Source organism: Budorcas taxicolor, chromosome 6, assembly GCF_023091745.1.
Source record: "Budorcas taxicolor isolate Tak-1 chromosome 6, Takin1.1, whole genome shotgun sequence".
Taxonomy (NCBI): Eukaryota; Metazoa; Chordata; class Mammalia; order Artiodactyla; family Bovidae; genus Budorcas; species Budorcas taxicolor.
In genome coordinates, this window is record NC_068915.1 from 116,431,689 (window position 1) to 116,458,964 (window position 27,276).

At 60.2% G+C, this 27,276-nt stretch overlaps 1 protein-coding gene across 2 annotated transcripts; it reads left to right on the forward strand.

Annotated features, from left to right (window-relative positions):
• Positions 1-26,867, forward strand: LETM1 (leucine zipper and EF-hand containing transmembrane protein 1). Of its 2 annotated transcripts, XM_052641677.1 has the most exons (14): positions 1-79; positions 3,892-3,952; positions 8,661-9,072; positions 10,280-10,423; positions 10,954-11,091; positions 11,701-11,904; positions 15,939-16,058; positions 16,569-16,700; positions 16,954-17,112; positions 17,404-17,538; positions 22,001-22,135; positions 22,857-23,047; positions 23,923-24,061; positions 24,619-26,867. In XM_052641677.1, exons 1-14 carry the CDS (start codon positions 1-3, stop codon positions 24,766-24,768), a joined length of 2,199 nt encoding a protein of 732 aa, XP_052497637.1. In that variant the 3' UTR covers positions 24,769-26,867. The 2 variants fall into 2 exon arrangements, with proteins under 2 accessions (XP_052497637.1, XP_052497638.1); XM_052641678.1 differs by lacking the exon at positions 1-79 and having other exon boundaries at positions 3,897-3,952; positions 17,407-17,538.
• Positions 26,868-27,276: the final 409 nt, after the last annotated feature.

A 27,276-nucleotide genomic window follows, 5' to 3' on the forward strand; every position in this document is an offset into this window, starting at 1 on the left:
ATGGCGTCCATCTTACTGAGGAGTTGTCGCGGCCGCGGGCCCGCTCGCCGCCCGCCGCCGCGCGCCGCCGCGCCGAGGGGTAAGCGGCCGGCGCCCGGCCGACGGCGCGGGGCTGGGGCCGGGATGGGCGGGTCGCGGAAGGCGGCGGCGCCGGCCGCCCCCTCAGACCGGGCGGGTCGCGGCGCTCGGGCCCAGCCCCGCGCCGGGGTCCCCCCGAGGGGGTCGCCTCGCGCGGCCCCGCCCGGCCGCCCCGCCCGGCCGGGGTGTGGGGAGGGCGCGGGCGGGAGCGGGCCCGTGACTCAGTCGCGCCGTGACCTTAGTCGCCCGGCCACCGGCCGCTGCGTCGGGAAAGTTGTGAAGAGAGCGCGCTGACAGCCTGGGGCGGTGTCGGCGCTCCCCCCTCGTGGTCGAGCCGGGCGGACCTGGCGCCCACTCGCGAAGACAGTCTTGCCCTCGGGCCGCGTTCGGGGCTGCAGAGATGGCGGGGGGCGCACGGCGGGCACTGGTACCCGTCCTGCGGGACGTCCACGGGACTGACACCCTGATGGCGTTCCATATGGGCGTGCATGGCCCCAGGCCCTTTCCCTATGGCCTCAGGCAGGCCTCGTCCCTGGAGCTTCAGAGACGCTAGCTGGGACCCGGAGACCGCACCTGAGGCAGGGCTCTCGGGAGCCCACATGGAGGGCGCCTGCACTGACCCGCTCTCCGTGTCCCTTTTTATATTACGCTTTCTCAGTTGGTTGCTTATTATTTTGTCCAACGAGATTGAGATTCTCGAGTAAAATTACCTGTTTCAAGGTATTTGCCCTTTGTAAAGGCACCCTAGAAAACATGGTTCTTGTCATTTTTGACACTGATGGCTGATTAGCTGCTTAGACCTTTGGAGTCAGGAGAAGGGCGTGGAGCCGCCGCGAGCACTCTGTGAACCCAGAGTCTGTCTGGCTGCCTAGTCCAGCTTGTAATCCTCACCTCTCTCTCAGGGCTCGCTTGCTCTCTTTTCTTTCTGCTTAAGGATGGTGGTAAAGATACTTTGGCTGCACACATTTCTGTAGCATGATTTGCAGTTTAAAAATTAGCTGAATTTGCTTAGTGCTTGAATCATTCCGGGAACACAGGTGTTTCCCATAGTAACTAAGACATGAAGGGGCTGAGAGGTGGTTAGGACCCAGGGCTGGGCTTGTAGGGAGCCAGTCCCAGAACCCTCGAAATGATGCTCCCAGCTGAGCTCGGGGCAGCCTGTTTCTGGAACACATTTCCCCGATTATTAACACCTTACATCAGTTTGAGTCTTGCCATGATTAGTAAACGCACAGTATTACACAGTGCATAAGGTATTCAGGGTTCCCTGATTCTGCACATAGTTTATTCCGATGTCCTTTATTTTTGTCCCAGGACCCCATTCAGGACACCCCATTACATTCAGTCACAATTTCTTTTTGGTCTCTTGGTTGTAATGGTTCCCCAGACTTTCCTTGACAGTTTTGAGGAGGTCTGGTCAGGCACATTGTGCGACCCCGCTGTCTGGTGCTTTTCTCATGGTTGGACTGAGGTTTGGGGTTTGGGAGGAAGACCCCGGAGGTGAAGAAGTGTGTCCCCATCCCTTCCATCCAAGCTGCCTCCTGCAGCTGGGCTTACATGGCCCGCTGACCTTGATCAGCGCGCTGAGGTGGTGTCTGCTGTGGAGTTACTGCCCGCCCTTTTGCACACTGTGCTCTTTGGGAGGAAGTTACTGTGCATGGCATGGACTTGGGAGTCGGCCGGGACTTGCAGAGGTGGGCTGACCTGATTTGCCAAGGACTGGATATGAGACAGAAGCCCTGGCCTCCCGCCATTATTGAAACAAGGGAGCAGGCTGGGGAGCCAGGAGTTCTTAGCGCTGTTGCATGTGAGGTGCCCGTTGGACCAGAGGGCCTCGTGTACCCACGTGTGTTCAGGTATGGAGTGCCTGGGGAGGATCCTGCTGGAGTTTAGCAGGGAGAACCCAGAGAACGTGGTTCCTGGAAGCCAGGTGACTAAAGGTGCGGGATAGGAAGAGAGGAGTTTGGTTTCTTTCCCCATCCTGGGTTCCTGGCGGAGCCCCTAAAACCCTCGGGATTTCTTGAATGATAAGCAGATCTTTCGCTATTCATCATGAGCATTTCCCACACACCAGAGTTTGTGCTAGCTACGAACCTGTGATTAGAGGGTGGGACCTTCCAGACCTACAGGGAGGGGAGGGCTCTGGAGATGGAGTTCAGTTGCCAGTGACCGAGGGTGTAATTGATAATCCATAGGCCTTGAAGACAGGGACTCTGGAACGGGAGGCTTGGAGAGCTTTTGGACTGGGGGTGCCTACCAGGCAGTGAGGACAAGAGCTCCTGTACCCAAGGACTCTCCCAGATCTCACACTATATCCCTTTCCATCGGGTTGTTCACCTGTATCCTTGATAATAAACCACACTGTTGGCTTGAGTACTTTCCTGGGTTCTGGGGGACATTCTAGCAAATTATTGAAACTGAAGGGGTCATGGGAACTCCCAGATTTGTAGTTGGCAGAAGTGTGGGCAGCCTGCAGACCCCACTTGCAACTGGCATTCGAAGTGGTGACAGCCCCGTGGGACGGAGCCCTTCCCTGTGGGTCTGCGCTCCCTCTGGAGAGTCGAGTCGAGTCGTGGGAGACGCAGCTAGGGCCAGAGGCGCGGGGTGGGTGTTGGGAAAGGGAGCACAGAAGGGCCCTCGGGAGGACTGAGGGGCCTGGCAACCTCCTGCAGAGCCTGGAGCCCACTCTGAGATTACTGTGAAGGCTTCTGCGTGGGGAGAGCAGGGGAAGGGGCTGCCAGGGCGCTCTGGGTGCTGTGGCAGCTGGTCTGGTTGTTGCAAGGTTGTGGGGAGGCTTCTGTTCGGGAGACAAGGTAGACGGGTCCACCTCGGCTGGAGTGAGGGTTTGGGAGCTAGAGTTAGAGAAAGCATCAGAAGTATATCAGAACCCTAAAAATGTGCTGTGTGCTCAGCAGCATGGTTTATCCAAGAAACGGTCGTCTCTTGGTTTTGGTTTTCCTGGTCTTTCTCATAACCCCCACCCTTCACATGGGCATGGAGAGTGTTGGGTCATTTGGACGGGGCCCGTGCCATCTAGTCAAAGCTGTGGTTTTTCCAGTGGTCATGTATGGATGTGAGAGTTGGACTATAAAGAAAGCTGAGTGCTGAAGAATGGATGCTTTTGAACTGTGGTGTTGGAGAAGACTCTTGAGAGTCCCTTGGACTGCAAGGAGATCAAACCAATCAATCCTGAAGGAAATCAGTCCTGAATATTCACTGGAAGGACTGATGCTGAAACTGAAACTCCAATACTTTGATGTGAAGAGCTGACACGTTGGAAAAGACCCTGATGCTGGGAAAGATTGAGGGCAGGAGGAGAAGGGGACGACAGAGGATGAGATGGTTGGATCGTATCACTGGATTGATGGACATGAGTTTGAGTAAACTCCGGGAGTTGGTGATGGACAGCGAGGCCTGGCGTGCTGCGGTCCATGGGGTTGCAAAGAGTCGACACGACTGAGCAGCTGAACTTAGCTGACCTGACGTGACCTTGCTTGCTCTGTGCAGCTGTCTGCCTGTTGGGGGTCACGTGTGCCCTGCCTCTTCCACCAGAGGCAGCTGGAGTGAGTCGGGGTGGTCCCACCTGGGGAGACCTGAAGGCCCAGGCTCCCTGGGCCCACGGCCACTAGAGTCTGGTCCCCCACTTAAGGTGCGTTCAGCCAGGGACGCTCCCAAGACACTGCACTCCGCCCGGGGCAGAGCCCTCACCTCGCAGCACGCAGAGTGGGCTTCCGGAAGCTGGCTCCACAGATGGGAGAGACGCCTGCATGAAGCCACTGTTTGAGACTGACTTTGTGTTTCGTTCTGTCGCAGGTCCTGCTGGGGATCCGGCCCGCCTCAGTGGTGCCGGCGCCGTGGGGCTGATGAGCTACGTGTGAGTAAATGAACGTCACTTTCTGCCTGTTTAAACGTGGGGGCTGGAAAGTGCTCAGGTGTTGCAGTTCCCGGCTTGTGTAGGTGGTATATCCTACGTTGTTCCCTTAAATCTGTATCTTTTGCACCTTGACATATGTAGCCACATTCTTCAGTGAATATTTGGGAAATAAACACTCATAATCCCAGTACCTGTTACAGGTATTACTAGCCTTTTTGGTGTGTTATTCTGGTCTTTTTAAAGTAATTTATTAGGCTGTGCTGAGTCTTAGTTGTGGCATGTGGGATTTAGTTCCCTGACGAGGATTGAACCTGGGCCCCTGCGTTGGGAGTGTGGAGCCTTAGCCCTGGGCCACAGAAAGGCCCTTATATCTGTGCTCTAAACCTGCAGTGGTGTCTGCTGTCTGCAGAGCGCTGAGTCTCCTCCATCCTCACGCAGCTGCTGTTTCCAGGGGCTTCTCTGTGAACGCACACAGACCCTCCCCTGCGCCACGCTCGGTCCTTCCCAGAGGACCCTGTGGACTAATCCCGGGGTTCTCCCTGCCGGTGCTGGGGACGGATCTGGAGTGAGGCGGGAGGTCTGTGGTACTGCTGAGAGGCGGGAGGGCTTCCCTATTTCTTCCTGTGGGGCTGCTGCACTCCCCGTCTGCCGCCACCCCTGCCCACACCCCAGGCTTGCTCTCCTGACCCTCGCCTGTGTGCACCTGCCACGTGCACCTACCCTGGTGCCTGGAGTGGACGCCCACGATCCCTCTTGTGAGACAGTGTCCAGCCCCTGGTGACCCCTTGTCCCTGGAGCTGGCTGCTTTGGGCTCTTTCGTTGGTTTGTTGCCTCCTCTTGGCTCTGAAACTCCGGGAGATTGCTTCCTGTGACAGATTTAATTCCCTAAAACGAAGACTGCACAAGTTGTTCACGCTTGGCTGTTAAAGCAAAAGTGTGTGTGTGTAAGCGTATTTTCAGTTTTTGGTTCTAACATCAAGTGCTAGAATGAAGAGCCGGCCCAGCCTCTCTGCCTGAGAGCAGCTCCTTCGTGGAGGGGCAGGGGTGCGTGTGCAGTGTGTGATGGGGATACGACGAAGTGTTTTCAAAAGCCCCTCCCCGCAGCAGCCCCTGCCGGCCCCTCTTTCTGCCGGGGTGCTCCCAGCCAGCTCCGGGCTTTGATTTGATTAGGCTTCTCTCCTGACAGTCCCCAGACTTTGTTGTCATGAAATCTCTTTATGATGTGGAGGCGTTAGCGTGCGAGCCTAGGCCCTCTCTGCTCTCGCTGCAGTGCGCCCTGCCAGCTGTCAGCGTCCCCAGCGGCCTCTGTAGCCTGTGGCTGGCGTTCCTGGGGCTGGGGGCCCAGGGAGGTGGCTGGGGGATTGCTGTACAGGGTCTGGTCCCGCGGGGTCAGCTGTCAGGTTTTGGTGTGAAGTCGTTGGGTTTAAGGTTGTGACTGCCAAACAGGCTACCGCTGCGTGTGGACTGGCCTCGCCGGTCTGGACCAGCCCGGTGGTGGGCCGGTGTCCCGGGTCGGCGACCCCAGTGCTCGTGGGGCTGGTGCGCCCGCCGCCCTTGGGCAGGGAGGGTCCGCCCCTGGTGGTGCCTCTGTTCCCCCACTGCCTTCCAGACGACCTTCTGAATGAGTTCAGCTCTGAAATGGTCTTTTGGGGATTGTACCTGGAATGGCATTAAGCTTGCAACGTCACTTGGGATGTTGACTTTTCAGTCTTCCCGCGGTAAGCTGTTTTCCTCATTTAGACCTTCTCTCTCGGGGGGGGGGGGGGGGGGGTTCCTTGCGCAGGCAGAGCGCCCCGTCTGGAGGTGCAGGAGCTCCCCGTGTCCGCTTTCCCCGTGATTGTTGGCGGCATGTGTGCGGCCCCTTGCTCAGCTCTGTGAGTTTGTTTCCGGCTCACCTGGTGGTTAACCGCCAAGCACACCGTCGTGTCTCTCGGCTTCTCCTTGCCGATGCGCTTGCCTCTGGTGTAGTTTTTCCAGTCTCGGTAGCCAGGTCTGTGACTAGAGAACTGTAGTCACTCACGCGTTACCGTGACGTGTGTTATAGTGACTCTAGCGCTGTATAAATTCACAGCGTTTAGAAAGTTAAAGTGCCCTCACAAGGCTGTCCTGGGGCCTCCAAGCCTCCAGCGGGTGTTGTGGGCAGCGGTGCCCGGGTCCCAGCCGACGAGCACGTTGTCCTGCGCCGATGGTGGGGTCCCCTTGGGTCCCTGGGCGCCTGCGCTTTGGGGGCAGCTCCTGGGCCACGGTGCCTGTTGCCTGATGCACTCTGCATCCTGCCTTCCCTTTCCTGTTTGCCCTGAGGAGCTGAGGGGCCACAGAGGTCGGCACCCCCCTGGCCCGACCTCGGGCCGCTATGTAGGCACGCTGACCCCTGGGTTGGCAGGTGTGCACGAGGTCGAGCCGTGGCCATGTGGAGAGCTGCTCGGGTCGCTGCAGCGGGCGCCTTGGGCGCTCTGCTGGCCCTGCTTCACTTCTCTCCCGGAAGGTGTTGGCAGGGCGCTGGGCTGAGGTGGATGCGCATCCGCGTCCTCAGGGCAGACAGGCCGGGCCTCCTCCAGCAACATGTGCTTCCTGTTGAGACGTTGCTTTCACTTGGCATGGTGTGTACACACACACTCTCTCTCTGAAGGTGGTTTATCCCAAAAGAGAGAAGGAAAAGAAAAGCTGCAGGGCCTGGGGTGGGTGGTGGGGTCCTGGCTCCGCACAGCTGAGGGGCCGGCGCTTCCAGGACATGGACGCCTGGGCCCTGGCAGCTGGGGAGAGCGGGGCCGCCCTCTGCCCACCAAGAGGCAGCGGTGCCCAGGTTAGCTTCGTTTTGTTGGAGATTTTTTTCAGTGATAAATTATATAATTTGTACTTTTAGAAGATAGCTAGATCTCCCTGATTAGACGGTTGATAACCTCTCGACTGTGCCTGAAGGCAGCCGGGTTCCTGGGCCCTCACAGCCCTCGCCCGACGCACCACGGGCTGCTCTGCCGCGCCTGCCTTCCGGGGTCTCTGTCCTCGCCTCCTGGCTGCGCCTTGTCACTGACGTCACACCTCGTGGAAGCCACTTGCCTCCTAGGTAGAGGGGTTGGAAAAGTGGGTAGTTAAGCCTGGTGAAGACAGGAGGCGAGGCACCTTCCTGGGTGGGCGTGGTCACCGCCCGCTGGGAGGGCAGAGTTTGCAGGTGTGGCCCCGCTGGGCTCTGGGCGAGGCCGTTCTCCAGCTGCTGGGACTCGGGACAGGGCAGGGCTGAGGGACCGGTGGGACAGGACTGGCCTGGCCCTTTAAGGCAGAAGCAAGAGCCTGGAACATAAGAGAGGCCATGGCCGCCCCTGCCTAGCTGGCCAGAGCCAACGTGGCCGTGCAGTGCCCCTGCGTGCGAGGGCAGAGCTTCCTCCACCCCGACTGGCGGTGTCTCCACCCCAAGCGGGCCTGAGGAGCTGTCCAGGGTTCATCCCCAAGGGATGCTCGCGGAAGCGGGGAGGCTGCCTGTCTCAGGTCACGTGGCAGTCAGCAGCGAAACTGGAGTTTGACCTGGGCCGGGCTGCACAGACCTCGAGTCCCCGCTGCTGGCAGCACACCAGGTGCGCAGAGATGGCCGGACAGGTGGGAAGAAGTGAGGGTGTGCCGGCAATAAACGGCCCTGTCGCTGGGCCTCTGGCCACCCCAGGGTGGACTTGTGCGTGAGAGGGAGAGGTCTCTAAGGGACAGGTGAGATACGAAGGCGTGAAACTCAGAAGGAGAACTGCACGTAAATTTTGTCTCGATGATGGATTCCGAGAGGCCTTCTGCCACTGGAGGAGGGCCTCTTGGTTGTGCCGAGACCTAGGGCCGTGCTAGGTCTGGATGGGCACTGAGAGCTGGAGAGTGCCCGGTGCAGGCTCCAGAAACTCAGGCTGCAGCCAGCGGCCCTGCTCGAGTGGCCCCTCTGCAGGCAGACCCCGCGCGCACAGCTGTGTCGCGTGGGGGAGCACACTGGTTTTCTCTTGCTGCTGCAGGCTCAGGTGCCCTGCGGACCTGATGTGGTGCCAGTGGAGACGGTGCCGAGATGTGCGGGCAGCTCACTCGTTCCTCGCTGGGCCTCCTGGAGCCAGCGGTCCAGGGGGAGGTGGTCCGCATGTGAGGATTTGAGCGGGCAAGCACAGGGTGGCCCTGCAGGGTCAGGGACCCGAGGAAGCGCGGGGCAGAGCCCGCCCTGTGGGGTGTCCAGCGGGCACAGGCCTGGGCCTGGCGGAGGGGGCGGTGCGGGAGGAGGGGCGGGCCTGGGCTGCAGGCTCTACTCTGCGCCTTTGTCCTGCACAAAGGCCTTTGGTCCGCTGATGCCCGGGTCCGGCTCACTCTTGACTGGAACATTCTCCCTAAATTTCAGAACTTGCTCAGGAGCCGGAAGGTCTCGGTAGTACTCGCCTCTTAGGAGAAAGCACTGGCCCAGGGGCCCCACGCAGAGGCTGAGTCTGTCTGCCCTGGGGGTTGAGCCTTTGCTGGTTGTTTGTGTCTGACCTGCTCCGTTGAGGCTGTGGGCACCGGCCAGCCCCCCTGGCCTCCCACAAGACCTCTGTGAGCGGCCCCTTCACCGCTGACGGTGGGCGTGGCTCCCTGCCAGGAAGGGGCCGGGAGTCTGTCTGTCCAGCTGGGACAGTTGGCTGGGAGGTGTGACTGGCCCGCTGGGCCGCCTCGGCAGGCGGCTGGCGCCTCACCGGGACTTACTTTCTTCTTCCTCAAGGCCTCTTCCGTTGGGCGGCTGCGCCCCCGTCCACCCCGTGTACCTTTCCTTCCGCGGCGACCCCCTGGGCTGCTGGACGCTGAGGCCCGAGCGCGCGTGCGCGGTGCTGGCGGCGCCGAGGCTCCTCCCTGTGCGCTGCTGGCACTGCTCGCGCCCGCTGGGCGATGACTCCGTGGTGGAGAAGTCCCTCCGGTCCCTCAAGGACAAGAACAAGAAGCTGGAGGAAGGCGGCCCCGTGTACAGCCCGCCCGCACAGGCGGCGGTGCGGAAGCCCCTGGGGCAGCGCGTCCTGGACGAGCTGAAGCACTACTACCACGGCTTCCGCCTGCTCTGGATCGACACCAAGATCGCGGCGCGCACGCTCTGGCGCATCCTCCACGGCCACAGCCTGACCCGCCGCGAGCGCAGGCAGGTAATGGGCGCGTCCGCACCGCCCCCGAAGAGGGACCCGGCTCTGGAGGCATAGCTGACCGGGGCTGGGGCAGCAGGGCATGAAGACCCCCTATGTCGGAGAATAGACAGTGGGGCCCCTCCGGGGCGTGTGGGGAGTCAGACGGGGCTCTTCCCTCTCTCCTCCGCAGCTGTGTGTGGTTCCATGTTTTTTCATGATATTTAAATGGAATTTGCCTCTGTAGGAAAATATGCATCCTAAAATTTATTTTCAACCATTTTTAATAAACAGTCTGTGACATTAAGTCCATTCACATTGTGGTGAAGTCGGTACCACGAGAACAGTTTTAATCTCTTCCTCAGCTGAAACGGCCTCCTTTAAATAACATTTCCCGTCTCTTGGCCCCAGCTTCTGGCCCCACCATTCTACTTCCCGTGTCTCGATCTGACTCCTCGGGAAGTCAGAGGAGGGAGACCTCATATCAGTGGGCTTGCAGAGGGTCTGTCCTTTGTGACCGGCTGGTTCCACTGAGCACACTGTCCTCAAGGCTCACCCTTGTGACAGGGGTCAGACTCTCCTTCCTTGTTAAGGCTGAATAACCTTCCATCCTGTGCATAGACCACAACTTAGTTTACTCGTTCACCCATCCGTGGACTTCTGGATTGCTTCCATATTTTGTTTATTGTAGGTAAATGGAATTTAAAAAACTTCATTTTCCATTTGTTTATTGAGCGTGTAGAGAAACAGAGTTGATTTTTATCAGCGTGTGGAATCCGGAGGTGTGGCTGCAGGCCTCCTTGGGGCCTCGCTGACGGCCAGTCCTCAGGGCATGGTTTTGTCCAGCTCTCTGCCGAGCCAGGGGGCGACTGCGGAAGCCCTGGGCCGGCCCACGTGCAGCAACTGCTGGTGACGGGCCCCACTTCTCACACAGGGTTAGCTCCCACCCAGCTTTTCTTGTCCTTTTTTAAACTCTTTCGGCCGTACCCCACACAGTGTGGGTGATAGAGCCCCAGCCAGGGGTCTGACCCGTGCCCTCTGCAGTGGGGGTGAGGGGTCCTAACCACTGGCCTGCCGGGGAGCCCCGCACCCAGGTTTTCTGAAACCCCACGGTTTGGCCCCTGGGGTGCCTGTGGAGCCCTGTCCGCTCCCTGGGAGGGCCCGCCACCGCTGCCCTGGCCGTTGTGGAAAGGCCTGCTCCCCGATCACCCTCGGCCCTCTGCCCGTCCAGTTCCTCCGCATCTGCGCTGACCTCTTCCGCCTGGTGCCCTTCCTGGTCTTTGTGGTGGTGCCCTTCATGGAGTTCCTGCTGCCCGTCGCTGTGAAGCTCTTCCCCAACATGCTGCCGTCCACGTTCGAGACCCAGTCCAGCAAGGTGACCGGCCTGTTCCAGCCCCGGCTTGAAGCAGTTATGGAGCTGCATTGTTCAGGAGTGTCATAGGTCACAGCTTCCCTAGAGCACTGCTCCCCGAGCCACAGGGGAGACCCGTCCATGGGGCATGGCACGGCTCTAGGCTGAGGTTGGCCAGCTGAGGCCCGCACCGGCCCTGCCCGCCCGGGCAGTGAGGCCTGTTGGGGACACGCGTGCCCCGCTGTGTGTGTACTGTCTGATGGCCTTCATGCTTCCCGTGGCTCAGCCCACAGGGTCTGAAAAGCTTTACTGGCTGGCTCTTTATGGAATTTGTGGTCCCATCTGTGGTTGGGGGTTGCAGGGGGCGAGTGTGTCACACAGAATTGCCTAAGTCATGAGCTAGAAGGTTTTGGAACACAGCTCATCAGTGGAGGAAGTGCTGTCAGGGGGCATGTGGGAGGCTGGGCTGGGGCACGTGCACTTGCTGCTGGGGCTGCACCGTCCAGGAGGCAGCGGCTGGAGGCTGGGGTGCAGTGCCCTCTCTGACCTCACAGGAGGAGAGGCTGAAAAAGGAGCTGCGGGTCAAGCTGGAGCTGGCCAAGTTCCTGCAGGACACCATCGAGGAGATGGCCCTGAAGAACAAGGCTGCCAAGGGGAGTGCCACCAAAGACTTCTCCGTGTTCTTCCAGAAGGTGCTGTGGTGCTGCATCCCCGTGGCTGGGCCTGTGGCCCCCGGAGCTGGTTAGAGGCTGGGGCCCCTGCCTTCTCCGGAGGCGCTCCTTGCCGCCCTTCCCCCTCTTTCACTGTGCATGGTGAGGCTGGGGTTCAGGGCCGGGGCTGGAGGGATGTAACTGGTCCCGCCCCATGCCCGTGGAGGCCACACCGCTGTCCTAAAGATGTGCACTGCCGTCCACCAGCCTCATCTGGGTCTCCTGACTGCCTCGGCCCTGGGGGAGGAACTGAGGACCCACAGTTGTGACAGGGGAGGAGGGGACAGACTGCCCCATGGCCATGTCCACAGTCAGGGGGGAGGCGGGCCTCCTGCCCCACATGGAGAGACCCCGGCTTCTTCCTGCCGGCCATCTCTGCCCTGCTGGCACAGCATGCGAGGTCCAGGGACCGGACCCGTGTGCCGCATAACGGCGGTCCCAGGGGCCGCTCCCTGTGGGGGTCCCTGAGCGTTGAGCTGCCTTTCTGCTTTGTCCTGACTTGAGGCGTGTGCCCGAGAGTTGTGGGGCTGCCGGGGGGGGGGGGGCGGGCACACAGCCTGCTGGTAGTGACCCTTACGATGGCTCCCGCAGATCCGAGAGACGGGCGAGAGGCCCAGCAACGAGGAAATCATGCGTTTTTCCAAGTTGTTTGAGGATGAGCTGACCCTGGACAACCTCACGCGCCCACAGCTGGTGGCGCTGTGCAAGCTGCTGGAGCTGCAGTCCATCGGCACCAACAACTTCCTGCGCTTCCAGCTCACCATGCGGCTGCGCTCCATCAAGGCGGACGACAAGGTGGGCGCGCGGCCGGGCTCCGGGGCGAGTGCTGGGGCCGCGCGGGGCTCAGCCACCGTGGCAGCCCATCTCCGTGACAGGAGGTAGGCACTGAGAAGGTGGGTCTCACGGCAGCCTAATGTTTCATTATACAGGTATGTCGTGATTTATTAACCATTACTTTAACTAACGTTGTGCTTCCCTAAAGAGCACTCTAATCATTACTTTTTAATGTAGATTTTGCCCCAGATCTTTGATAGATCCTATAGAAATAGTGACCTAGAACTGGGGCCTCCGGACTAAAGGGCAGGAAGTCAAAAGCAGGTCCTGACCACGACCTGGTTGCCCCCTGGCCTGCAGCGCACCTCGAGTATGTGTCTCACGGGGAGAGGTCTCGAGGAGCCCCGCATCCTCTCAGGTGCCCCTTCGGCCTTCAGTCTGTGGCACCTGGTGTCTGAGAGCGGGGCCAGCTTGCTGCTGGCCTCCTTTGCGGCTCCCCGTCCTTGCAGCCGCCGCGCGTGCTTGCTGCCGCTCTGGCCTGCGCGGACGGCCTCCTGTCTCGCAGCTGCTGCGCTTAGTCCTTACTCTTCCCGTTTCTCCTGCCTGTTTCTTACGTCCCACTTAATCTCTTTCTTTGCCTTCTTTTGCGTTAATTAGGTATTTATTCTTGTGTCCTCTCTCCGTTAGCTTGTTATTTACTTGTTACTTGAGCTGTTTCTCTAGAGTTTACAGCCGGCTCCCCTGAGTACAGGACTCTGGCAGAGTAGATGCTTTTCGGGCCACACGCGTGCTGGGGCCCCGCAGAGTCCCCGCCGCACTTGCCCTCTCCCTTGTGAGCATTGCTTGCGTTTCTGCGCCTGAGCTAATGTCTGTGCTCCACCGCGTGTTTCTCCTCCTGACCCCGGGCCTTCTTGCCTGTTTCCTCCACTGGACGAGTCCCCTCTGTATTAGCGTCCCTCCTGCAGGGTGTCGCTGGGCAGGGGACCCAGGGCTCACAGGTCTTTTTCACGTTTAAAGATGCTGCTGAGTGCGTGTCAGCCGCCAGGCCTGTTGCTGTCCTCTGAAGACGGCCGTCTTTCTCTGCAGTGCCTCAGATTTTGTTTGCATTTAGCAGTCTTGCAGTAACATCCGAGGCGGTGTTTTTGTGCTCCTGTTTCCTGGTTCTGGTGCTTCCATCGTCTCAACACCACGCCCCCCAGTACATCTGGTTACCTATCCTCTCTTCCTCTTGAGCTGATTATTCTTAAATCCATCCTCTGAGATTCCCGTTTTCAGGTAAAACGGGAATTTCCGTCTTGTTCTCCAGAAGCAGATCAGTACCGCATTTTGTAGGCATGAAGAGACGTGGTGTTTCCGCTCTGTGGAAAGCCTGCCATGTGGCTGCCCCACCTGGGGACAGGCGGCCTGAAAGCAGGCAGCCTTGGTTGGGCCCTGCCACTTGCTGTTGCGTGACGTTGAACAGGCGGCCTGACCTCAGTGCTGGGATTCCTGGGAGGTGGGGGGCGGCCAGATCTTTGCTGTTGAGAAGTGGACGGGGCATACTTTCCTCCTGACATGAGGTGAAAACATGCATAAGAAGTCTGGAAAGCAGGGAGAAGCCCCTGAGACCCCAGGAATGACTTGGGAGGTCTTGTGCCTCAGAGACCCAGCCTTGGGCCTAAAGAAGCCAGAAATCACTGGTGAGGACATACCTTGAAAGCCCACCCTTTGACCAAGGGAAAGGGGTCACCTGGTAAGACAGAGTGCCTGCTCTGCTGCAGCCAGACGCCACGGGAAGCTCGTCCCCCACACGCTGGGTGGTGGGGGCCGTGCCAGCGGAGCTCTGTCAGTGAGGTCCGTGAGGGCTGGCTCGTTCCCCCACCCCGTCCTCCCTGCTAGAGTGGCGTCAAGAGGGGCCAGGCAGGAGGCTCTCCTACCCCTCCCAGCCAGCGAGCATGCAAACGGGCCCAGAGTCCACCCACCCGGTCCAGCAGTCGGAAGAGCCTCTGCCCCGGCCTCAGTGGAGGCCACACCCCACCTGTTCCAGAACATGCCCAGAATGCAATTCACAGGTATGACTGACGTCACAGAGCGCTCAGGGCTGTTGGAGGAGCACGTGCTCACAGTTCGCAGAAACGGGCCAGGAGATGAGCGGAGGCGGAGCTGCGGCTTGGCCTGTACCCCTGGTGCGGCAGGAGTGGTCAGCTGGAGGCGTCTCTGATTCGGCAGGAAGGGAAACAGAGGTCGGGGTCTGTGGTTGGAGAGTTTGAAATATGACTTTTGTACACCCAGGAAAGTCCACAGGGGCAATGTAGACAACTGTGGCTGTTAGTTTGGATTGGTAGATGCCAGACTGTCTGTGTCACACGCCCGCCAGAGTGCTGTAGAGAGAGCCCGCTAGGACAGAAGGCGAGAGTGCCAGGACCTCGTAGCCCCCAACCTGGGGTGTCCAGTCTCCTTTGAAAATCGCTCCTCGTGCTAAGAACCAGGAGGAAGGACCTCAGTGAGAAAGGCAGTGGGTGGGCGCCAGCACCGAGTGGCCAGACAGCGGGGCGTGTTGCCCATTGGCCGTTTCCCAGATACGGCAAAAGACGTGAGAAGCCAAGTGAGTCCCAGACAGGACGCACCCACAGAAACCCCCACGAAGACAGGACCGGACAGGCGCCGGAGAGACAAGTAGTTCTGAAAGTGCTGAGAGAGGCTGCAGGACGGCTTGAGTGGAAGTGCGTCTCTCGTCAGAAGCCTGGAAGCCAGGGGGAACTGGGAAGTGTTTCTTTGTGTGCCGGGAAAAAAGAAAGAACTGTCAGCTCAGTCCTGTACTCAGCAAAAATAAAAATTGAATTAAAGATTCAGAGAAAACTGGGATGAGGGGGAAATCAGGATATTCTCAGATGAAGGAAAGCCAGGCTGTGGTGGAGCATCAGGAAGCGACCGTGTCTGGCAAGCAGCAAGCTTCGCTCCTGCTGGCGAGTCACCCTCGTGAGGCGAGGTGCGGCCGTGGAAGCAGGGATGGACTCCGTGCCCAGCGGTGGCGCTGGGACAAGCTCAGCCTGCGGGGGAGGATGGGGTGAGGCCCCTGCAGGTCACCTCGTGGTGACCTGGATGCATCCTGCCGTCAGAGCAGCCCCTGGAAAAGGACGCAGCTGTGCGCAAGGGGTGCGCGCAGAGGGGCCGCGGGCATTGCTGGAGGACGGGCAGGGCAAGTCCTCACGCCGCGTCTCATTATCACTCAGCGCTGGGGACAGGCCAGACGTCCTGCCCTGGGCGAGCGGTGGGAGCAGGACCGTTGTGGGTGCGTCATGCTCACCGACACAGGGGCTGCGTGGGTCTTCAGGGCCTCCTGGAAGCTTCCGCAGCGTGTGGACGACAGAGGGTAGAGCACACTTGTGCCTGGGGGTGGCTGTGTCTAAAGGGGCCACGTGAGGTCCTCGCGGGCGCGGCTCAGCATCGCCTCCCGGCCGTGCGCTGAAACCACCCGTCAGGTGTGGCGGGGACCCACACGGCTGCACGTGGTGCTGCAGCTGTCCCCGGGTTGACAGGGGGCACTGTTGCCCATCATCCTTCTCTCCCGTCCGTCATCCCTGCACAGGCTCCTCGAGACCCCAGGGCTGTGCCATCTGCCTCGGGCAGTCCTGTGTGCTTCCTGCTCGGGCACTCCTGTGTGCTTCGCTGTGGCCTCAGGCTGCACAGGGAGGGTCAGGAGGCGTCTCGAGTGCAGTCACCCCAGTCCAGTCCTTCCTCTGCCGTCCTGGGGACACAGAGGACGCTGGCCGCGTGGGGCGATGGGAGGACTGCGGGGTTCAGGCAGAGTGGGGCCTGGGCTTGGTGGGCATCTTTGCATCCCGCGGTGGGGCCTGGCCCTTGACCCTGAGGTCCCGCCCTCTGTCAGACTGTCTGGTCCCTGCAAACTCAGAACTAGCACCTTGGGTAGGGGCGGGGATGTTTGTCTCATGTTTGGCAGAGTGTGTTAGGGAGGTTCGAATCACACGCTTAGACCAGTGTGTGCATGGGGACAGCATAGACCCTCCCTGAGGAGGGTGAGCCCTCCAGAGGTCACCAGCTTCTTCCTTTGACAGCTGATCGCTGAGGAGGGCGTGGACAGCCTGAACGTCAAGGAGCTGCAGGCGGCGTGTCGGGCGCGAGGCATGCGGGCCCTGGGCGTCACAGAAGACCGCCTGCGGGGCCAGCTGAAGCAGGTGCGTTGGGCAGGGCCCTGGGCCACCCTCGCAGGCTCTGGGTCACCACTGGAGTCTTTCCCGCCGCTCCGCCTGGTCTTGTGAGGATGCCCGAGGGACAGGCCAGCTTCCTGGGAGATTCCCACACGTCCCTCTGCTGAGGCCGGGGGTGTAGGCAAGTGAGACCCAGGCCAGCCCGACCTGTGAAGGCCCTGCTCTCAGCAGCCCCAGCGCCTCATCCTGCTCAGTGTTCCCCAGTTTCCGTGGCTTCGCTGCAGGGCGTCTGCCACTCATGGGCCTGAGGTGGGCAGCGAGTGTGAGCGTGGCGGCCAACAGACCCCTTGTAGGGCTTGAGGTGTTTCTGGAAGGGCTTGCTCGGGCGACGGGGTTCACTCAGGTGCTGCTGCGGTGGTTGCTGCCAGCCTGCGCCCCCCTCCCCTCCCCGACGCAAACCAGAGCAGGGCAGGGTTCGGCCAGGCCCTGCAGGCGGCCGGGCTGGAGGTGAGCCTGGGCCTCGCCTCCCGCTCACAGTGGCTGGAGCTGCACCTGCACCAGGAGATCCCGACGTCGCTGCTCATCCTGTCCCGGGCCATGTACCTTCCCGAGACCCTGTCGCCCGCCGACCAGCTCAAGTCGACCCTGCAGACCCTCCCGGAGATCGTGGTGCGTGTGGCCGGGCCCTCTGCCGCTTGCTGTCAGACCCCTTACTGCTCAGGGAGACGCCCCCAGCTCACTCTCGTCTGTCCTTCCTCCCCTGAGGGCCCTGCGGGACGTGGGAAGGTGACCCTTGGGGTCCTCCTCCTTGGGAATCAGGCCTGGAAGGGACAGCGCCCAGAGGCACCGGCTGGGCGCCGGGGCTGCGCTGGCGGGGACGCCTGCCCCGCATCAGCACGCTCACGGGCTCCCCTCCCTGAAGGCGAAGGAAGCCCAGGTGAAGGCAGCCGAGCTGGAGGGTGAGCAGGTGGACAACAAGGCGAAGCTGGAGGCCACGCTGCAGGAGGAGGCGGCCATCCAGCAGGAGCTCCGTGAGAAGGAGCTGCAGCGGAAGAGCCAGGCGGCCGCGGCCCAGGCAGCGGTGAGCGGGGCGGGCGGGGGCAAAGCGGGCGCTGCCATCTGGGCCCGAGGCCCTGTGGACACTGGGGCCTGGAGGAGGAGCGGCATGAGTGTGCCTCACCCCACTCGGCGCTGGCTTGGAGCGTCCTGCAGGGGAGCCTCGTGGGGGTGGGCCTGCTGCCGGCCGGTCAGGCTCCGCAGACCACCCTCACGGAGACGGCTCTCTGGCCCGCGGTGTGTCTGCCGGTGTGGACGCCCCAGAAGACTGCGGTCCTGTTGGGGGTGCTGAGCCGGCAGCGGCCTTGCGTTTCAGAAGGAAGCGGAGCCTGAGGTAGTGGCCGAAGGCGCCCCGGGGAGGCCGGTGGCTGAGCTGCAGCTGGAAGAGCCTGCTGTGACCCTGCCTTCCGAGGTCCTGAAGGACAGCGCGCCCGTCCTGGAAGGCTTGAAGGTAACAGCGCTCGCCGGAGGGAGCAGTGTGCAGCCGCCGGATGCCAGCGGCTCCAGGGGCTTCCGAGGGTGCGGGCCTGGATGGCTGCAGCCTGGCTGCGGAGGGTGACGGTGGACGGTCGCGGGGCCTGGAGAGCGAGCCCAGAGGGGAGGCGGCCCGGCCTTGGCTCAGCCTGTGCTCCTCGGGCAGAACGCCCAGCAGGGAGGCTGGTGAGGTCCTTGTGGAGGCCCACCTGCTGTCACCTTCTGACACGCTGCGTTCTGGGGTGCTCACTTCTGGCAGCCTCGCCATCCTGCCATGACCCACACTCGGGGACGCCCCTGCTGCCAGGCAGGCCTTGGTACAGGGGCGTGGCGGGCGGAGCAGCTTCTGAAGAAGCTGGGTGGGGGATGTGCTCATGGGCAGGAGCAGCGTCATCAGTAGCTGGAGCAGGAGAGAGGAAGCGGGGTGCAGGTTGCGTCTGGGGGTTCCCAGCGAGTTGTGGGGTGGGGGACCCTGTGAGGTCACGCCTGTCAACACCTGGGTGGGGCTGGGCTTGGTGAGGTGTGCCGAGGGCCCAGGGGGTACGTTGTGAGGATGGAGCCCTGAGGGGGAGCATGGGGTCATCGGAAGTGGAGGGGAAAGCCCCACTGCAGGGCCTCGGAGGAGCTGGGGGACGCTAGCCCTCCAGGCCGGTGGGTAGGAAGGGCCTGTGATGGGGCACGGGATGGAGAAAAGCTGTTCATGTGAGAAGAGAAGGCATGAAGTGTCAGTTTGGGGGGTCCTGCTGAAGTGAGCTGTGTCTGCAGGCGCAGCTTTCGGGGAGCAGTGGTGCACGGGGGCTGGCGTAGCCTGGGATATACCCAGTGGGCTCTGCTTCACCTGGTCATGGCCTGGAAGACAGGTGAAGATCAGCACTCCACGCCACCGACGTGAGGCTCGAGGAAAGAGGCTCCTGGGAGCCTGGGCTGGCCTCAGCTTGAAAGGAGACCTGGGAACGGTCAGGGCCGGAGGAACCAGGGTCTTTTTGAAGACAGTTTGGGGTTGAGGCGGGAAGCGAAACAGAGGCGGGGTCTGGTCGGGGCCGCAGAGCGCAGCCTGGAGGAAGGGCTCCTCAGTCCGCACTCAGGCCAGGATGACTGGCTGTCTTTGTGGAGAGAGAGGCATCCTGTTGCCACTGGATTAAGGACTGAGACACAGAAGGATGTTTCAACTCTCAGGAGAGCTTGTGAACTAAGGGTTGCCAAGGATGACTTAGCAGGAAGCACACAAAACTTCAAACAAAGAACCTCAGTTCCTGAGAAAGATGCCTCAGAGAGCAGGGCAGTGCCTCTTCCTGTCTGCAGTGCAGGGGTCTTGGGGTGTCGGCCGTCTGCAGGGACAGGGAACCCAAGTAGCTTCAGGAAACTGTCGCCGAAAACCTCACCACAGGGAGAGGCTTCGGGGCAACGTAGCGCACGGTACTGCTGCGCACACGGAGGGAAGTCCTTCCTGCGCCGCACGCACTCTTGGCAGGAAGCTGAAGAGAAGGAGGACCCTGAGATGAGCACCTCCCGAGGCCACACCAGGGGCATCAGAGGCAGCCGCAGAAGGGGTCTGTCCTGAGCAGACTGTGCTCCGCAGACTCCAGGACGTGAGGGGCGCCTGCTGTGAGAAGGACGGTGCATCGTGACCGGCAGCCCTGGCGGTCAGTGGTCAAGAGCCCGCCTGCCCGTGCGGGGGCCGTGGTTCCATCGCTGGTCCGGGAGGGCCCCACAGGCTCAGCCCGCAAGCTGCCGCTGCTGAAGCCCACACGCTCTGGGGCCTGAGCTCTGCGCCGAGAGAATCCTGCGCCAGTGAAGAAGGCCTGCGCGCGGCAGCTAGGGGCCAGTGCGGTCAGGATGAGTGCCGGGTGCTCTTGGATGAGGATGGACGTGGCCAAATAGTCAGAAAACGCACCCTGACCCGGTGGGGTCTGTCTGAGGAATACAGAAACATTAGTGTCACGAGCACGTTAACAGACAAGAGCGAGACCGTGAGCGGTCATCTCAGCAAAGGTGCGGAAAGCACTGGGCTGAACTGAGCCCTGTTCTCAGCTGACGTGGGGTGAGCCTTCTGACCGCAGGGCCGCGAGGGGCGCCCCTGATCAGAGGACACCCGGCGGCTGGGGGTGTCTGCACCCCACCTGCTCCGCATCGGCCACAGGGTCTGGCCAGGATGGTTGGACGAGGAGAAGATGGAGTCACATGGAAGTGGACTGTTCGCCGATGACATGACCACCTGAGAGTGCATAGTGCTTAGTGCTAGAGATGAACAGCCAAGTTGAAATTTTCAGAAACATGTCACAGGTAGATCATACCCCAAAAGTGAACTACTTGGGATTAATTTGGAAATAAGCACGAAGACCTGTACAGGATGCTATAAACTGTTGTTGAGGTAAATTAAAGCAGTAAGTAGCAAGCTTCACTGCACTCCTGGACATGAAGACTTGATGTTGGTAAGACGTTAATTCTCCCCAGCTAATGCTCAACATTCTCCAAGCCAGGCTTCAGCAATACGTGAACCATGAACTTCCAGATGTTCAAGCTGGTTTTAGAAAAGGCAGAGGAACCAGATATCAAATTGCAAACATCCGCTGGATCATGGAAAAAGCAAGAGAGTTCCAGAAAAACATCTATTTCTGCTTTATTGACTATGCCAAAGCCTTTGACTGTGTGGATCACAATAAACTGTGGAAAATTCTGAAAGAGATGGAAATACCAGACCACCTGACCTGCCTCCTGAGAAACCTATATGCAGGTCAGGAAGCAACAGTTAGAACTGGACATGGAACAACAGACTGGTTCCAAATAGGAAAAGGAGTCCGTCAAGGCTGTATATTGTCACCCTGCTTATTTAACTTCTATGCAGAGTACATCATGCGAAACGCTGGGCTGGAAGAAACACAAGCTGGAATCAAGATTGCCAGGAGAAATATCAATAACCTCAGATATGCGGATGACACCACCCTATGGCAGAAAGTGAAGAGGAACTCAAAAGCCTCTTGATGAAAGTGAAAGAGGAGAGTGAAAAAGTTGGTTTAAAGCTCAACATTCAGAAAACGAAGATCGTGGCATCCGTCCCATCACTTCATGGGAAATAGATGGGGAAACAGCAGAAACAGTGGCTGACTTTATTTGGGGGGGGCTCCAAAATCACTGCAGATGGTGATTGCAGCCATGAAATTAAAAGACGCTTACTCCTTGGAAGAAAAGTTATGAGCAACCTAGATAGCATATTCAAAAGCAGAGACATTACTTTGCCAACAAAGGTCCGTCTAGTCGAGGCTATTGTTTTTCCAGTGGTCATGTATGGATGTGAGAGTTGGACTGTGAGAAAAGCTGAGCACCGAAGAATTGATGCTTTTGAACTGTGGTGCTGGAGAAGACTCTTGAGAGTCCCTTGGGCTGCAAGGAGATCCAACCAGTCCATTCTAAAGGAGATCGTTCCTGGGATTTCTTTGGAAGGAATGATACTAAAGCTGAAACTCCAGTACTGTGGCCACCTCATGCGTAGAGTTGACTCATTGGAAAAGACTCTGATGCTGGGAGGGATTGGGGGCAGGAGGAGAAGGGGACGACTGAGGATGAGATGGCTAGATGGCATTACCAACTCGATGGATGTGAGTTTGAGTGAACTCCGGGCGTTGATGATGGACAGGGAGGCCTGGCGTGCTGCGATTCATGGGATCACAAAGAGTCGAACACGACTGAGCGACTTCACTGATCTGATCTGTGGATTAAGGACCACCACAATCCCAGCATCCTTTGTTGTTGACATTGACAAGCTTATTCTAACGTATGTGGAAATTCAAGGGACCAGCCATGTTTTCTAGACTCATTACAAAAGACCCTGATGCTGGGAAAGATTGAAGGCAGGAGGAGAAGGGGACGACAGAGGATGAGATGGTTGGATGGCATCACCTACTCGATGGATATGAGTTTGAGTAAGCTCTGGGCGTTGGTGATGGACAGGGAGGCCTGGCGTTCTGCAGTCTGTGGGGTCGCAGAGAGTCGGACACGCCTGAGCGACCGAACAACAGCGAACAATAGCCGTGATGGTGGGTGAGCAGGCTCCTTGTGCTGGTGGATGGAACTGTACGTGGCGGTTGAAGGAACATGCCATCACGGTGCATCTCAGCGTGACGGAGCTCGAGCCGTGTGACACCGTTTGTCAGAACCCCAGCAATGAGTCTGTTGTGACAGAAGTCCCGGGGCGGGGGGTTCCTGACACGAGGAAGCCTTTGGGGCAACGCTGCTTCTCGGTCGGCTGGTGGTGGCTCTGTGGGTGTCTGCCAGGCAAGCCTGCACAGGCGCCCTCAGGCATGGGGGGGGCGCACCGGGGCGTGCTGCCACCACCTGCGAGGACACACGGCTCGGACAGGAAGGTGGCCAGCCCTTCCGGGGAATCCAGTTACTCTGTTTCACATAGGTTTTTTTGGCTTGCTGGTTGGTTTTGTTTCCAGGAAGAAGAAATAACTCAAGAGGAAATTGACGTACTCAGCAACGCGTGCTCAAAACTGAAGGAGCAGAAGAAGTCCCTGACAAAGGAGAAGGAGGAGCTGGAGCTGCTAAAGGGGGACGTCCAGGACTACAGCCAGGTGGGGCGCGCTCAGCACCCGGCCACGCTTCCAGCAGGCCAGGCCCGCTGGCCCACAGGTCTTCGGAGGGAAAGCTGAGTTTCAGGAAGTCCTACTCGGCCTCTCCTCCAGCATTCCCGTGGGCCGCGCCCCCTGGAGTGCTGGCCACTCGCCCTTGTAGGCGACGGGCAGGCGTCTTCTCGGTTTCTGAGCATGTGAAGGCATGAGATGAGCAGCCTGGGCACTTGGTGTGTGAAGCCTTAACGCTTGTTCCTGACTTCCCAAAATAGGCTTTCTTACATACTAGCTCTTTTTCCCTTTTTGAGATTTGTAAAAATAATTTGCCATTTCCTCCTCCTCCTCGTGGCAGCCCTCTCATTGTGCAGGTCCTCTAATTCCCATGTCACCTCCCATTGTTCCCGGTAACACTTGCTTTTAGGGAAAGCAGACAGTCCCATTCCTTGATTCTTTTATCCATTAGGAGAACAGTCAGGGTTCAGAAAAGAGTCCGAATTTCCTTTGATACGAAAACCATGTTTGAGTTTTCAAAGATGAGAACAGACTTGCATGGTGGACAGGCATAAGTGAGCAGCTTTGTGGCTGGAGCTACGGGCCTGTGCCACCACAGCCCAGACCTTCCCACTTCCATGATGCAGTCTGGACTGACCCCACTTACTTTACAAAAAGTAAACTTAAGGTTTTGCCCTAAGATGGTCTGTTTACAACTAAATAATTTTATTAGGATTTACAGGAGATCAAGAAGGAACTTTCAAAGACTGGCGAAGAAATCTACGTGGAAGAGTCTAAAGCCAGCAAAAGGCTGACCAAGCGTGTGCAGCAAATGATCGGGCAGATGGACAGCCTGCTGGCGCAGCTGGAGGCCGACCAGAAGGCGGGCAAGCTGGGCCCCGCCGCTGAGGGCGCGCCTGCTGGGTGAGTGGGCCCTTGGACTCCGTCCCGGGGCCTCTGACTCAGTGCCATTCTCAACCTGCGTACCTGCCAGCCACCCCTTCCCTCTGATCTAGCAGGTGCAGCTTCTCCATGACACTGTCACTGAAGCGGCTCTGAGTCAGGTCTTCCTAGCACACTCCGTGTGTGCACACACACACACTGCACACGCGCAGACACTGCACACGCGCAGGCTGGTGCTGTTGCCGCGTGGGGAAGGCCTCTGGCAGCTTGCCTGCTCTCTCTGCATCCACCCCTCCCACCCTTCTCAGGCTGCCATCGCGGGTCCTTCCAGAGCCTCCGTGGGTCACAGTGCCCCCAGCCTCTCCCTGCCTTCCTGCCTGCAGCCTCAGCCCCGCTGGGCGCCTGTGTCCTCAGACCATCGCGCTCGCTCCTGCCTCCTCCCTCTTCCTGAGCTCCTGCAGTCATGACCCCTGTGCAGGGGCCAGCGTTCCCTCAGGTTAACCTGCTGTGCCCTGTGGCTCACCTGTCTCATGTGTCAGAGGGCAGTGTGGCCCCTCCCACCCTGCCCCGGGCACAGATGGGCCTGAGGAGCCCCCTGTCCTCATCGCCCCGGAAAGGCTGGACATGCCAGGCGGCTGTGTGCAACCGGCAACCACTCAGAGTGGTGGCCTCTGCCCGTGTCCGCGCTGGAGTGGTGGCCTCTGCCCCTCTATCTGCTCTGGAGTGGTGGCCTCTGCCCCTCTATCTGCTCTGGAGTGGTGGCCTCTGTCCCTCTGTCCTCACTGGCCTGGGGTACCCAGCTGATGGGGCAGGGGGCCCTGGGTGGAGGGCTGCTGAGTCAGGTCTGGGCTGCGGGCCCGCGGGGGTGAGGTGCCATGTGCAGGCTGTGTTCCCAGAGAGACAGTGATCAGCGTCTCCGAGCTCATCAGCGCCATGAAGCAGATTAAGCACATTCCTGAGAGCAAGCTGCTGAGCCTGGCCTCGGCCCTGGACGACAACAAGGACGGGAAGGTCGACATCGACGACCTCGTCAAGGTGGGTCGCGGGCCCCTGAGGCCTGAGAGGCACCTGGCCCCCAGTGCTGGGCTCCACCTTCGTCAGGAGCCTGTGGGCTCCGGCGTCTCTGGGGCCCCTGTGTCTCCAGCCCAGTGGGGACTCTCACCCGGAACATCAGCTGCCCAGCGTCCTGGCCATGGTGGTGCAGGGCCTGCCCGCAGCCCTCCTGGGTACTCCGGGCGCTCTGCCCCACGGAGCCTGGCCTGCAGCCTCTGAGCTGTGCAGCCCACCTGCCTGCGGCCCTGGGTCCCGGAAGGCCCAGCTGGTGCCCTGCCCAGGGCTGCGACCTCAGGCCTCCTGCCCCCAGAGCCCCTCTCTCGGCCGTGTGTGACCTGGGCTCTGGAGTCTGTCGGCTCCTTGGGGTCGGGGGTCTGGTCCTCAGAAGGCCAGCGCGGGTGGAGGACCCCAGCCCCCAGGGGGACAGTGCTGAGGGCCTGCCTGGCCAGTCGCCATGTCCCGCCGGCTGTGCTCTGAGGGGAGCCTCTGCTGTGAGGGGCAGAGCGGCCTGAGCCCTGCGCCCCCTCCCATGTGCACAGGTCATCGAGCTGGTAGACAAAGAAGACGTCCACATCTCCACCAGCCAGGTGGCCGAGATCGTGGCCACGCTGGAGAAGGAGGAGAAGGTGGAGGAGAAGGAGAAGGCCAAGGAGAAAGCGGAGAAGGAAGCGGCCGAGGCGCAGAACTAGGGCCGGCCCAGCCCCCCGGCACGCGGGCCTCCACGCACCCCCTCCCGCTGCAGTGGTCCCGACGTGATGCTGATTGCTTTGAAGTGATTCTTAGTGACGGACCTAATATTTTATCTGGAATAAATCAGAAACTTCATAATCAAGTAATTTTTAACATTCATCATTCCATGAAGATTGAGTCAGCCTGGAGCCCCCGCGCCCGTCCAGGGAGGCTTCTCTGGGTCAGCAGGGGCCCAGTGCCATGGGGTCTCAGCCGTGGCGGGCAAGGGTGGCCGGCCAGCGGGAATTGTGGCCCTGCACAGCCCCCCGGTTCCTGAGGTGGCTCGGGCCTCCCTGCTTGCCCCCTGGTAGCGTCTGCCGCGGAGGAGAGGACCCATGCAGGGATGCGCCCAGCAGACACAGCTGCCTTGGCCTGGAGAAGCAGCTTCACGTGTCTCGGACTTGGACTCCTGAGCATCAGTGTGAACCAGTGAGCAGACCACGCCCACCGTCTCCACGGTTCCTAGGAACCTCGTCTGACACTCTCATGTGGGCATCCACGTCCTTTCCTGAGTGACCTTGGATTCTCACCTGATCCTTCAGCTAGCTAGCGCTGAGCTTCCTCACGCAACAGTCTGCCCAGCTGAGCAAAGTGAGCATCAGTTACGCCAGGAGAGGTGCTGGTGAAGCCCTTGGAGATGAAGCCTCCCCTGTGCAGGAATCAGTCATGCTTCTAAGCTGGGATGTCATCACCTCACCCCACACCCCGGGTGTTCAGATGGATTTCACCGCGTGTCTCACCCCAGAGGCTGTGGGGGCGCTCAAGGGGCTTGTGTCTGCCTGAGGCCCCTGGCCACGGGCATGCGGCAGGTCCGGGAGCCGGGTGGCCGTGGCCCAGCACCATCTGGCTTGGGCAGGGCCAGCCAGAGCGCTCCGTGGTGAACCGACGTGGGCCCTGGGAGACCTGAGGCTGGTGGGGCCGGCAGGACGAGCAAAGGGGCACAGCTTCCAGGTGACCTGAGACCTTGTGCTCAGCCGCTGACGGACTTTGGACGAGCGGAGTACCTCTGAGTCCTCCAGTGGACACCCTTGTGGGGGCGGTGGGTGCTAAAGGGTTTTATTTCGGTTATTTCAGGGGTGTGTTGTAGGTGCTCCCTCGGTGTTTACGAGTTGTCTCACGTGTGGAGTGGCCTGGGTTTCCGCTGCAGTAGTGTGCTTGCTTGTGGCGCTCGTGGTGGCCGGCGTGCTTGAGGAGAGGCTAGTCTTTCCCGGCCCCGTCCTCACCTTGCCGCCTTCACCAGGCACCCAGCGCAGCCCCCTCATGTTCTCAAGCCCCCGACCCCACGGCAGCACCTCCTCCCCACTGCCCCCACCCCGGCACGGCGGGACCCCTCTCCGGCATCTGTACCCGGGCCTGTCTGCTGCAGGCTTCCCTTTCGAGTCGCTTGTTTTTACTGTCCTAAACTTTATTTATTGCAGCTGAGCAGAGTGCCCGGGTGCGGCTATAACCGGTGAACAGTGCTGGGAGTGAGCATGGGGTATGACGCGGCAGCAGGGCGGCTGTCTTGTCAGCTGGGTGTCCGGGGCCTGCCCCCGCCTTCCTGAGCTTTCTCAGGAGCGTGCTCAAGTCCCCGGGGCTGTGACGCCGTGCCCGCTGGAAGCGCAGCGGCGTTCTCCCTGCTTTGCGCCACCTGAACACCCCCCATTATTAAGGATTCAGGAGACTGACGTAGCTTCCAGAGTCACTTTGGAGTATCCAATTCCAGATTTGAAAGCGAAGGCACCGCGTAATTTGTGCAGCGTCACCTCCAGGCAGTGGCCGTCACAGCAGCAGGACCAGCTCACCTGAGGGCCTCCTCCTTGGGCTGCGTGTCAACACCTTTTTTAGAAATAGCATTTTTTATTAAAATACCAAACATGTTTGGGTAACAGCTCAGAGCACAATTTCTGAATCATGTGGCCCGTCTACAGTTGGGGTGGGAAGTGGCAGGGCTGTCTGAGTGTCTGGCTCCCGCTGTGCTCCAGCCCGGCCTCTGGGGTCGCCTGTCCTCGAGACTGCTGGAGACTAGACCCGCGATTTCGTGTGAGGAGAAGGCTGAATAAAGTGCCGTCTTGTATGACTGGACTGTCACAGGATGCTCTGTCTGACCAGGTTGCTGTGGCAGCCTCTCCTCTCCACAGCGGGCCTGGGGGGTGGTCCCCAGTGGGCAGGGCTGGGACCCTGGCCAAGGGATCACCAGGAGGGGGAAATCCTGAGAGACTGAGGGCCCCTGGGTCGGGGGAAGCACCTGCTGCCCCTGTCTGAGGGGTCCCAAGGCCCTGCGGGCCCCCCGACACCTGGGCAGAGCCAAGAGAACCAGCCAGGCCTGCCGCCCCCCAGGCCCACATCTCGGCTCCAGGGGTGTGCCCTGCCTGGGCAGACAACTGACGCCCAGCCGGGAGGGCTGCCAGGCAGACAGTTCAAGGAGCAGGACAGGCCCCGTCCTGTCGCCCTCCTTCCCAGCGGGGAAGTCCAGCCTGCCGCAGGCG